The 11,478-nt window shown below is 34.8% G+C and overlaps 1 protein-coding gene across 1 annotated transcript; it reads right to left on the bottom strand.

The window, feature by feature from the left end:
- Positions 1 to 512: 512 nt before the first annotated feature.
- LOC145122259 (F-box/FBD/LRR-repeat protein At1g13570-like) lies at positions 513 to 1,742 on the bottom strand. The gene is made up of 3 exons (XM_079057889.1): positions 1,152 to 1,742; positions 880 to 1,047; positions 513 to 797 (listed from the first exon to the last, which is right to left on the bottom strand). Exons 1-3 carry the CDS (start codon positions 1,740 to 1,742, stop codon positions 513 to 515), a joined length of 1,044 nt encoding a protein of 347 aa, XP_078914015.1.
- Positions 1,743 to 11,478: the final 9,736 nt, after the last annotated feature.

Below are 11,478 nucleotides of genomic sequence, written 5' to 3'. Positions count from 1 at the left end.
GCGATGATATGATTTTAATATATTACAATATAAATTGACGACCATACCAATAGTTAAATATAAAAAGGCTTAGCGGCGCAGAAAAATTCAGAATTTGTGGCAATATTGTTAAAAACTCTTTAAGTTATATGGCTATTTTTGTGATTTTCTCTATTTACTTCCAATATTAGCCAAGTATATTTAACGCAATATGAATGGTAGGATACGTTACTATTCTCCATCATTCCATATTCTTTGACAGTTGTCATTAACAAAACCAAGCACCCTTTAATCAAAACCTGTACTGGTGGTTTAAATTGTAAGACTTAGCTTTCATCTAAAACTCAAAATATCAGTCTCTCTTCATGCGTACAACTATTTACATGTGTTATCACACCCCAAACGGAAGCAAAAGTCAAGTACAATGAGTAGGTACCATTCAAATTACATCATAATAATGCAAATAGACTCATAAGTTAGAAAACGTTTAAAGCTAATTTACAATGTTGTTAAACTTTGTTACAAAGTTATGGCTAAGGATTCAAGTAGATCATTTCAGCTTTTGGTGATGCTCGAGGGAACCGCATAACATCCTTTGAAATGTCAAGTATTTTTTTAACATCAAGAGCTCGACTTGGTGTGATGGTAAACTTATGGAGAGAAGGGGAATGAGCAAGAAGAAGTTTTACAAAAAGCAGTTCCGGTTTTGATCCATGTAAACATGTTATCTCAACAGTTTGCAACCTATACAATTTATAGACTACGCAGTTTGGAGATTCCAAAATACTTGAAGCTGGTCCTACGTTAACTCCAGGCTTCTGAAATAACATAAAAATGCAACCGCACTTTAGCATTCAACTCTTGTATAATACAAGAAAATCAAATATACTTTTACTTTACCATCTCAAAGTGCATCCCCAGTGTATTTAGATTTGGTGAGTTTCGAAGCAAACAAAGAGCACCATGAAGTTGATGCAAGTCACCAAGTTGAAATTTTCCAAACCACACATCCGTAAAGCTATTAACCGGATGCGGAAGCCAGTTTGGAATATTTTCTGCAGTAAAAATCTATGAGGTGCAAGTTAGATTAAATGAAAAAAGAACTACATTCGAGAAAGGTAGCAATTTGTTTTGAAGAAGAGAATGGCTTCAAAAGGGCATGCGAATTATACCTTGAGAAACTGAGCATCGACATGAAAACATTTAATTTTGGTCATGTTACTTAACATTGTGGCCAACATGGCATCAGGACAAGCAGTGATAGCCAAACGGAATAGATTTGTAGCCTTGATGTTGAAATTGTAAACGTTTGCGCACGAATGCAGAGACAACTTCTTAAGTTGTGGTAATTTAATCTGAGTTCCACACAAGTTAGCCCTAAAATCCACATGTCGGAGAATAAGGTGATCAAGATTGAGAAATCCTTCAAAATTAAGTGGAGGCTTAAAGAAACAGTTTTTCAATTTCAACTTTGTCAATTCTAGACAAGAAAACACATAAGAAGGAAGTTCATAACGTCGATTTGAAATAGTAAGAATGAGTTCCCTGACTCCGTTTCTTGATAAGAGCATCATCCATTGATCGACTTCTTCGAAGCTATCAAGAAACATATTCATATTTGGCATATGGAGAAGAAATTTCGAGATAGGACCATTGTGAAGGATCAAGACTTTGTTTATGATCCTTATAAACCCATTACGACCAAAAGCTCCGTTTTTCTCATATTTTTTGAAGAACTGCCCATCAAAAGCCAGTGCCCCCATTTTGGTCCATCTGTACCTCCAACTTTTTGATAAAATGCTTGTCCTTACAGCCTCTTCAAGCGGGGCCCGCTCTAAGATTGAGTCTATCAAGTGTTCAGGCAAGTTACTGATTCTATCTTCTTTAGCACTGTTAGGATCGAGACACTTAACACACGACTCTAAACACACACACAGCTCACGAAAAACAAGAACACAAGGATGAACACGAGGGATTTAACGTGGTTCGGTCCTTCTCTGACCTACGTCCACCGGTAACTAGGAATTTATATTTCTTGGTGCTAATATGCACTCTTTCTGTGTTACTCTAGATACAAGTTTTACAAATACAGATGAATCTCTTATATAGAGATGGAAATCAGAAGTAGTCAAAAAACACAACCGGGTCTTCAGCCAACCTTTGAAAAAACTTCACATTCAACAATTGTGGCTTCACGTTCAACAATTGTGGCTTCACATTCAACAATCTCCCACTTGAAGCCACAGAACAATCTTCACCTGTGCTTCAACTGTGCATCTGTATTTTAAAAAATTTGATCTTAACTCCTTCCTAGTTACCCGGCCTTCTCTTCAATTTACCTGTTCTCTGTCTCCACCGGCTCCCACTGAAATGAACTGCCCGATCCTGGAACATCATGAGAACAAACGACACTCTCCATGTGAAGCAGATAATCTGGAGAGACTTTTACAGATGGAATACTGGTTCTCTTAACCCACTGTGTTCTGGGTATTCTAGCTGAAACAAAGCCTATGCTCCCACTGCTATGAATGCCCTTGACTGGTTTTTCTGAACCGTTCCAAACACGTTCAACCTGAATCTGATCTGTGACTCTGGGTTTGCCATCTGCAAAGCAAACCTTCTTCTGTCCACGAGACTCTATGAACCGGATTTTGTTTTTCTTCTGAACTGGGACGGTTACTCCCTCAGACGGTAAACTGACCATATATAATGAACCCCTCTTATGTCCACGAGCTATCACAAGATTTCCTTTGACAACCTTCCACTGCCCATTCCTGAACTTAACCTCGTGTCCCTGTTCATCCAACTGCCCAACAGAAATCAACTGTTTCTTCAGACTTGGAATTACCCGGACATCCTTCAAAGTCCATGGACCGACTGGAGTCTTCAGATCTAAGTCACCTATGCTCGTCACATCAAGAACCTCATCGTTCGCCAGTCTTACCTTACCAAAATCCCCTTCTTTCAGATTCCGCAGTGCTTCACGGATGTGGGTAGCGTGAAATGAAGCACCCGAATCCATAACCCAGGAATCCACATTGCTCTCCACACTACAGATCAAAACATCATCATCTGAATGGTCTACTGCAACGTTAACTTCTTTCTTGTCTTTTGGACATTGATTCCTGAAATGTCCAACCTCTTTACAGTTCCAACAAGTCACATCATTTCGAGTCCTCGACTGACTCCTTCTCCTGTTCCCGCTCCCACTACCTCTGTTATTTCTTCTACCTCTAACCGCATTCAATTGTTCACTTGATGATTCCCCGGAATTTCTTCGTCTGACGTCTTCGCCTAGAATTAAATCCCGAATTCCCTCAAAAGTGAGCTCTTTCGATCCTGCGGAACTAGTAACGGCTGTAACTGTTCCGGACCAACTGTCGGGTAATGATGATAACAGTAGTAAAGCTTGAACTTCGTCCTCAAATTTTATTCCCACTGACCCAAGTCTGGATAAAATCGAGTTCAAATTGTTGATGTGTACTGTAACTGAACTTCCTTCCCTCATCCTCGTGTTGACTAGTTCCCGAATCAGGAAGACTTTATTTGCTGCCGACGGCTTCTCGTACATATTAGACAATGCCTCCATGATTCCCTTTGCCGAGGTCTCCTTCAAAATATTGAAGGCAACATCCTTTGACAACGTCAGTCTAATAAATGCCTTGACCTTCTTATCCAAAGTCTCCCAGTTTGCCTGTGTCATCGCCTCCGGTTTTTCACCTAAAACTGCGTCCAAGTCTTTCTGTACGAGCAAATCTTCAATTTGCATCTTCCACCAACCAAAATCTTTCCCATCAAACTTCTCAATCTGAAGCTTACTGCTTTCTGCCATTTTCTGAAAGAACAATGACCTATCTTGCAATTTTCTGGAAATTCAGGGGCCAAATTGCAAATTTTCAAATCTGCTACAGTGCCTGCTACAGTGTCTGCTGACGTCGTGCTACAGTGTCGTCTTCTCCGGCGGACTGCTACAGTGTCGTCTTCTCCGGCGAACTGGTTTTCTCGGTCACTATTCCGGCAAACCTTTGACCGGCGATTTGGACGTCTTCCAGTGGTCAAAAAATTCAGAAAAAAATATTTTCGGAATCTTCGGAACGAAACCTTTCCAACGGTATACACCAAAATCGTTTTTGACGAAAAAAATTTCGACCAAAAAACAGAAAATCACCCTCTGGAGCTAAACCAAGGCTCTGATACCACTTGTTAGGATCGAGACACTTAACACACGACTCTAAACACACACACAGCTCACGAAAAACAAGAACACAAGGATGAACACGAGGGATTTAACGTGGTTCGGTCCTTCTCTGACCTACGTCCACCGATAACTAGGAATTTATATTTCTTGGTGCTAATCTACACTCTTTCTGTGTTACTCTAGATACAAGTTTTACAAATACAGATGAATCTCTTATATAGAGATGGAAATCAGAAGTAGTCAAAAAACACAACCGGGTCTTCAGCCAACCTTTGAAAAAACTTCACATTCAACAATTGTGGCTTCACGTTCAACAATTGTGGCTTCACATTCAACAAACACAAGTGACAACCCTCTTTTTATTTCTCTCTGTTCAGAAAAAAAACAGGACCAAGTTATTTAAAAGAAAAATGGAAGGCAATAAGAAACATGGAACAACTTGACATGTTGAATACTCTTCTTAATTTCCTTTATTATCATACAACTCATGATAAAGAAATTGTTTTGTTCACAATAATGATGATTTAATGGTTGTAAGCATTTTTTTCAGGAAATATGACTCACATATAACATTTTGTAGCACTAATAGATATTAATCCAACCTAAAGCAATATCAGCTATCCAAAAGCAAAGGTAGAGGCGTTTTCAGTTAATGGGTTCATTAAAAACCGTTAAAGGAGCTATATGAGTTGATATTGGGTTATGTACTTTGAATACGCCAAACAAGCTCACCTAGTGAAAAAGTGTCACCCATGCCACGAAACCTTAGACTGACACAAATTATGTGTAAAAGGAAACAATTCCTTTTTGGTTCGATTTTGATGTATCCTCAATGGCTTTCCCTGACAAACCTAAGTTAAAACAACTTACATGATCACATAATATTCGAACTCATGTAATAAATTTTCTGGAATCGGTTTCCTGATTTCTGTTTTCAAGTGGATACGTAATGATCGACAACGACTACCCAAAAACAGAGTTTATGTTTGAAACTAGAACGAACAAAAGAAATCCTAAACAATAGAATTCAAACAAAAATTCCTTTCCCACACGACTTTGAAAGAATAAAAAACAATAGAGGTTTATGAAGAAGAAACTTACCCATCCTACAATCCGACGAACCAAGTAGTTTACCCGTCGGGGTAAAATGTAGAAGTATTGGGAATTAGGGTTTTACATATAGTAAATTGAGTAAGCTGTAAATAGAGTTTTTTTTTTTTTTTTTTTTTTTTTTTTTTTTTTTTTTTTTAAAGAGTTTTACCATCAAAAAATCAAAACTAACTTGATTTAGTCGGAGAAAACACGTTAAATTGGATTCTAAAGTCCGAGTTTTGATTTGTTTTGCCCCTTATGATTTGTTGTAGCCGGTTATCCGGTTCTCATACATAGGTAACATTTTAAATTAAATTTTGAACTTTTGATAAGGGAAATCTCCAATAAAGTCCTAAAATTTTGGCCCGGTTTATGTTTTAGTCCTAAACTAATTTTTGTTTACGAAAAAATCCTAAAAACCGGCAAAAGTTTGCATTTTGACCCTTTTTTACTGGTTGGAACCGGTAACAAATTAAATTGAGACTATTTCATAAACTGACCCAGAATATTGAGACTTTTCTGCAAAAAAATAATAATATTATGGCTTTTCTGCAAACAAAAATCTTATTATTATTATTATTATTATTATAATTATAATTATTATTATTATTATAATAATATTAAAAATATAAATAAGTATACTATTTTTTAAATTTGTTATTATTAGTATTGTTAATAATACATATAAATACATTTAAATTAAAAAAAATATTAAAAATATTTTTTAAGGGTGAAGGTGGAGCGGATGGTAATGCTTTAAGCATTGAAATCATGAACGTTTGTTTGTATATTCTAACTTTGTATAGGATCATTTCACATTTGTTACTATTGTTTTTATAGTGTGATAAAACAAAACAAGTCATATTACTTTCTATTAAACAAGATATTGTAATTAATACTTTCGAATTTTGATATGGGCCGCCAATGTAAATATTTATTGTGGATCTGTTGGATTTGAAAATAAATCCTTCTACCTTAAAAAAATTTATATACAAAGTGAGAAATCATTTTATCCTAAACTATTTATACACAATTTTACAAATAGACAACTTCTTTTAAATTATCAAGTGTTAATATTCTGAATTGAAAATAATAATAAGAAATGTGAAATGATCATATACAAAGTGAGGACATAGAATCATATATTAATGATTTCAATGCTTAAAGCATTACCATCACCACCACCTTCACCTTTAAATAATTTCTTTAATATTTTTTTTTTATTTAAGTGTATTTATATGTATTATTAAAAATATTAATAATAAAGAATTTAAAAATTAGTATACTTGTTTATATAATAATAATAATAATAATAATAATAATAAGGTTTTTGTTTGCAGAAAAGTCATCATATTTTTTTGCAGAAAATTCCCAATATTTTGAGTCATTTTGTGAAATAGTCCCAATATTTTGGGTCAGTTTATGAAATAGTCTCAAATTAATTTGTTGCCGGTTCCAACCGGTTAAAAAGGGTCAAAATGCATATTTTTGCCGGTTTTTAGGATTTTTTCGTAAACAAAAATTAGTTTATGACTAAAACGTAAACCGGGCCAAAATTTTAGGACTTTATTGGATATTTCCCCTTTTGATAATGCTAAATTAGATCCCACGCTTTAAACTATTTTATTTTTATTTTCAATTTTTTGATTTTTTAGTCAAAACTAAACTTGATTTTACTTTTTATTTTCTTTTGTTATTTTATATTTTTCGTATTTTTTTAAAATGTTTGATAACTTTTTTTGATATTTTTAAAAAAAATATAAAATGTATGAATATGTTAGAGTATATTACAATTTTAATCTTTAAGTTTTTTGTTTTCTTTTATTATTATAATTTTGACTATTTATGGTTTTTCTAATGTTTTTTTTTGGTTCAAGTAAATAAAAAAAAAGTTATAACTTCAAAAGAATAAAAAAAATGTATAACGAAAAAAAAACTTAGTTTTAAAAAAATATATTTTTTTTTTCTCAAAGTTTGAGGTCTAATGTAGGATGATCAGGTAATAATTTAGGAAGATACGTAGGCAGGGGAACTAACCGACTACAGCAGGTCATAAGAGGCAAAACGATTCAAAACTCAAACTACTTATGGTCGAATTTAGCGTAATCAGATTTTGACGGCTAAATCTAGTCAATTTTGATACATCAATGGTCAAAATAAGTCAAAACTCATTGTTTTTTTTATTACTGAACAAGACATACAATTACTTATTATGTTTCGAAACTCATGCATTTTTGTTTTATTATATTTCTATAAAATTCTCAATTAATTAACTATATCTGATAATATTATAAAACTGGTCCCTATAAATATTATATAATTGGTCCTAAAAAATCTCCAGTATAGTCCCAATTTTTTGACCAGTTTATGTTTTAGTCTTAAATTAATTTTTTTATGATAAAGTCATTAAACCAGTAAAATATTGCGTTCTAACCTTATTTTTTTCAACAGGTAACCTGTTGAGGTGTCGCACTAAGGTGGAAGGTGGTTGACATGGTAGTTGGCATGCATGCCACATTAGCGTCTTATGTTGACTAGAAAATGAATGTGCCTAGAGAAAAAGCGAACTCACAGAGTTTCGAACTCATGATAAAAAAACCACTCTTTCCTATGCCTCCATCTCGTCGATCCCTTTTTAGTTTCCGATAGATGTTCCCCAGCTTCTTCCATTGGAAGCACGGTCCACCGGAACATTGCCATCAACCACCTGTACCCACACTCTACCGTCAACCACCACCGTTGTCTTTGACATAAGCAAAGACAATCCTGACGAAGAAGATTGAGTTTAAACATATGTTTATTATTTGCAATTAGGGTTCTGAACATTGGCTCGAACACATTAAATGTAGTAGGCTAATTAAATCTAATCGGGCCACCATTCGACACCCACACTCACCTTCGACACTGGTTTTTTATCGGTGAAACACAAAAATTACGTTGCTCAAATCTAATAAGAAAAAAATGAATCCTAAATCAAACCTTACATATGTGTCTTTGTTTTTGGCAACGATGTTGGTAGGTCATCGACATTGGAATTCGAAGAAGGTATATGACGGTGTTAGTGTTAGGTTATCGACAATGTTAGCGGCAATTTTTTATTGTGGTTTTGATGTTGGATATCAACGACAATAGTGATGGTTCGAAGTTACATTGTTGGAAAAAGAAAACTACGATTCGAGGGTTCGAGGTTACTAGGGAGGCAAAAAGGAGATGTCATTCGCCTAGCGCTTTGTAGGGTTTTGTGTGTTTGTTATATATTAATGAGAAGAAGGAAAAGAAAAAAATGGCATCTACCCCAATGGATCAAGCTGTTTGCTTGGGAAGAGGGAGGTCCCCTCTCAACTCTTTTTTTTCTCTAAAAAAAATGTATTTTTTTTAATAAGGAAGGGTGCTGACCTGGCATGCTATGATAACTTCCATGTCAAGTCACATCAGCCAACTTTCCATCTTGACAGAAAAGGTAAAAAAAATCAGAATGCGACATTTTACAGGTTTTCAAGACTTTTTTATTTAAAAAAATTAAATCACGACTACCACATAAACTATGAAAAAATTTTCGAACTTTACCGAAGATTAAAAACATAAATCATCCTTATTATATATATATATATATATATATATATATATATATATATATATATATATATATATATATATATATAGTCTGAAAATTTATGTAATTGTCCTTATTTTTGAAAAAAATTCAAAAATGGTGTCTACAAAATTATCTAATCATCTATACGTTTAAGGAAATTACAGAAATGGTCCTTATATAAATATTATATTATATCTAATGGTTTTGAGAATATTATTAAAATAGTCACTATAAAATTATCTAATGGTTTCTATATTTGAAAAGTTATGGAGTGATCCTTTGTAATATCAAAATTACAAAAATAGTCCATGTATAAGATAAAAGTATAATAACAACCTATGTGTATGGAAATTTTATTGAAATGGAGTTTCTGTAATATCAATATTACATAATTGGTCCTTTTCATAGCAAATTTAAATAAATGGTCCCTATATAATGCCAACTTTAAAGAAATAGTCCCTATGTAAGATAAAACTATTGTAATGAAGATGCCATAATGAAATTATGTGAAAAAAATTGTCATATTTCAATACCCCTTGGAGATGTCAAACCTTGTTTGTATAAGAAATTTTACTTTTTTTTAATGACATCAAAATATTAAAAAAGTCTTCTCATGGGCAAGAAAGTAAAAACAACTAGTTCATCAGCGGATTGCACAACCACACTGTATATTTTTTCTTAAATTTGCTATTTCTAAGACAAAATCAATTAAACAAAAAAGAGACTACCGAATCAAACAAAAGATCTTTTCATAAGTATTTCCTCCGTACAGCACGTTATTCCGATACGTCCAAAGAAACCAAATCAAAATTTATCAATTATATCCCTTATGAAGCATAAAGGCCTTTGACTATCAAATTAACATATCATTCAAATGATGAAACGTCAGGATCGCCTCTTCTAACATGTCCGCACGGGATCAAAGTCGGAGAGCAATATCACATTTAAAGAAAAAAAATGAAATGATTCTTCTTGATAATTACCACAAACGGAACAAAGAGTCGAATCAACATCCACCCCATCCAAATTAGTTTTTGTAAGCAATGTAACCAACATCACCTGCCACATTAAAACATTCACCTTAATAGGTAAATACTCGTTCCAATGAGTTTGGACCATTCCAGCTAGGAGCGTCCTCACATCTAAATACAATCTCAAAGAGCTGACTGAAATAACCAGAATTGTCCAAAGACCAATTCCAAATATCCACACTTGAATCCAAATTAGTCGAGATAAGCAAATCGAAAAGATGATATTTATTCTCTGCTAAAGCTCCACCTCTAATCTCTTAACTAAATTTAGGGACCCATCCACTGTCTGACTAGTAATCAGAAACCCACACTGTTGGATCTGATGCCAAAGCAAACAACCGACGAATCTGAGAACAAAAAGGTTGATCTTCGCACCAGTCATCAGGCCAGTCCAACCCTGAATGATCTTACCATCATCCACTTTTTTCGTCAACACAGTTTGTTCTAATAAACCATTGTTATGAAAAACACATTACAATATCCACCAAGATTGTAACATCCATAAAATTCAAGCCAATTTAAAACTTTTCCAACCATTCAAAAACCATTAATTAATACAAAGTGTTTTCAAAATAGTTTCATGTCAAAGTATCCCAGAAATCAAAATCATAAAATATGAGGAGGTGCATGATTATGCCTTCGCCTTCCCGCGATCATCTAAAGTACCTGAAACAAAATCAACAACTGTAAGCCCAAAGCTTAGTGAGTTCCCTGTAACATCCCGATTTCTAGGAATGAAATTTAGGGATTTGTGCACTTAAGAAAGTCTAGTTGACGAGTTGGAGGCCCCAACTCGTCGTGTAGAAACCTAGAAGGGCTGCGTATTCCGGAGAACCTACTCGACGAGTTGGAGGATCCAACTCGACGAGTTGGAACTGATTATGAAAACCTTAATTTTAGGGTTTGTACCCTATTTAAAGATCCTTAAGTCTTCCCTCCAGCCTCCCTTACCTCCTATATTCTTCGATAGTATTCCATCCCGATGGATGATTGGACTTATAGTACGTGGGCATTCCAACCTGATGGTTGAGGGCCGAGAGTATTCCATTCCAAGGATGACTGGACTCATAGTATGTGGGCATTCCAACCCAATGGTTGAGGGCCGAGAGTATTCCATCCCGAGGATGACTGGACTTGCAGTATGTTGGCATTCCAACCCGATGGTTGAGGGGTCGAGGTATTCCATCCTGATGGTTGATTGGACCCATAGTATGTTGGAATTACAACCCGATGGTTGAGGGGCCGGGGTATTCCATCCCGATGGATGATTAGACCCATACTATATTGGCATTCCAACCCGATGGTTGAGGGTCTGGGGTATTCCATCCCCATGGATGATTGGACCCGTAGTATGCTGTTTTTGATATATGTTATTTTGTATGTGTTGGTATTTTGGGGGAACTCACTAAGCTTCGTGCTTACGGTTTCAGCTTATTGTTTCAGGTGCTCCAGATGTTTGGCAAGGCGAAGGTGTGATCGTACACATCCTCGTGTTTTTGGAACTTATGGTTTCTGGGATTCTCTGATAACATAAAAGTTTTGAAAAGTATGTGTAAATGATTCTGATTTAACAACGGTTTTGT

This window comes from Lactuca virosa, chromosome 1 (genome assembly GCF_052849685.1).
Source record: "Lactuca virosa cultivar CGN04683 chromosome 1, Lactuca_virosa_CGN04683_v6, whole genome shotgun sequence".
Lineage (NCBI taxonomy): Eukaryota > Viridiplantae > Streptophyta > Magnoliopsida > Asterales > Asteraceae > Lactuca > Lactuca virosa.
This window is presented reverse-complemented; position numbering and strand designations above follow the sequence as displayed.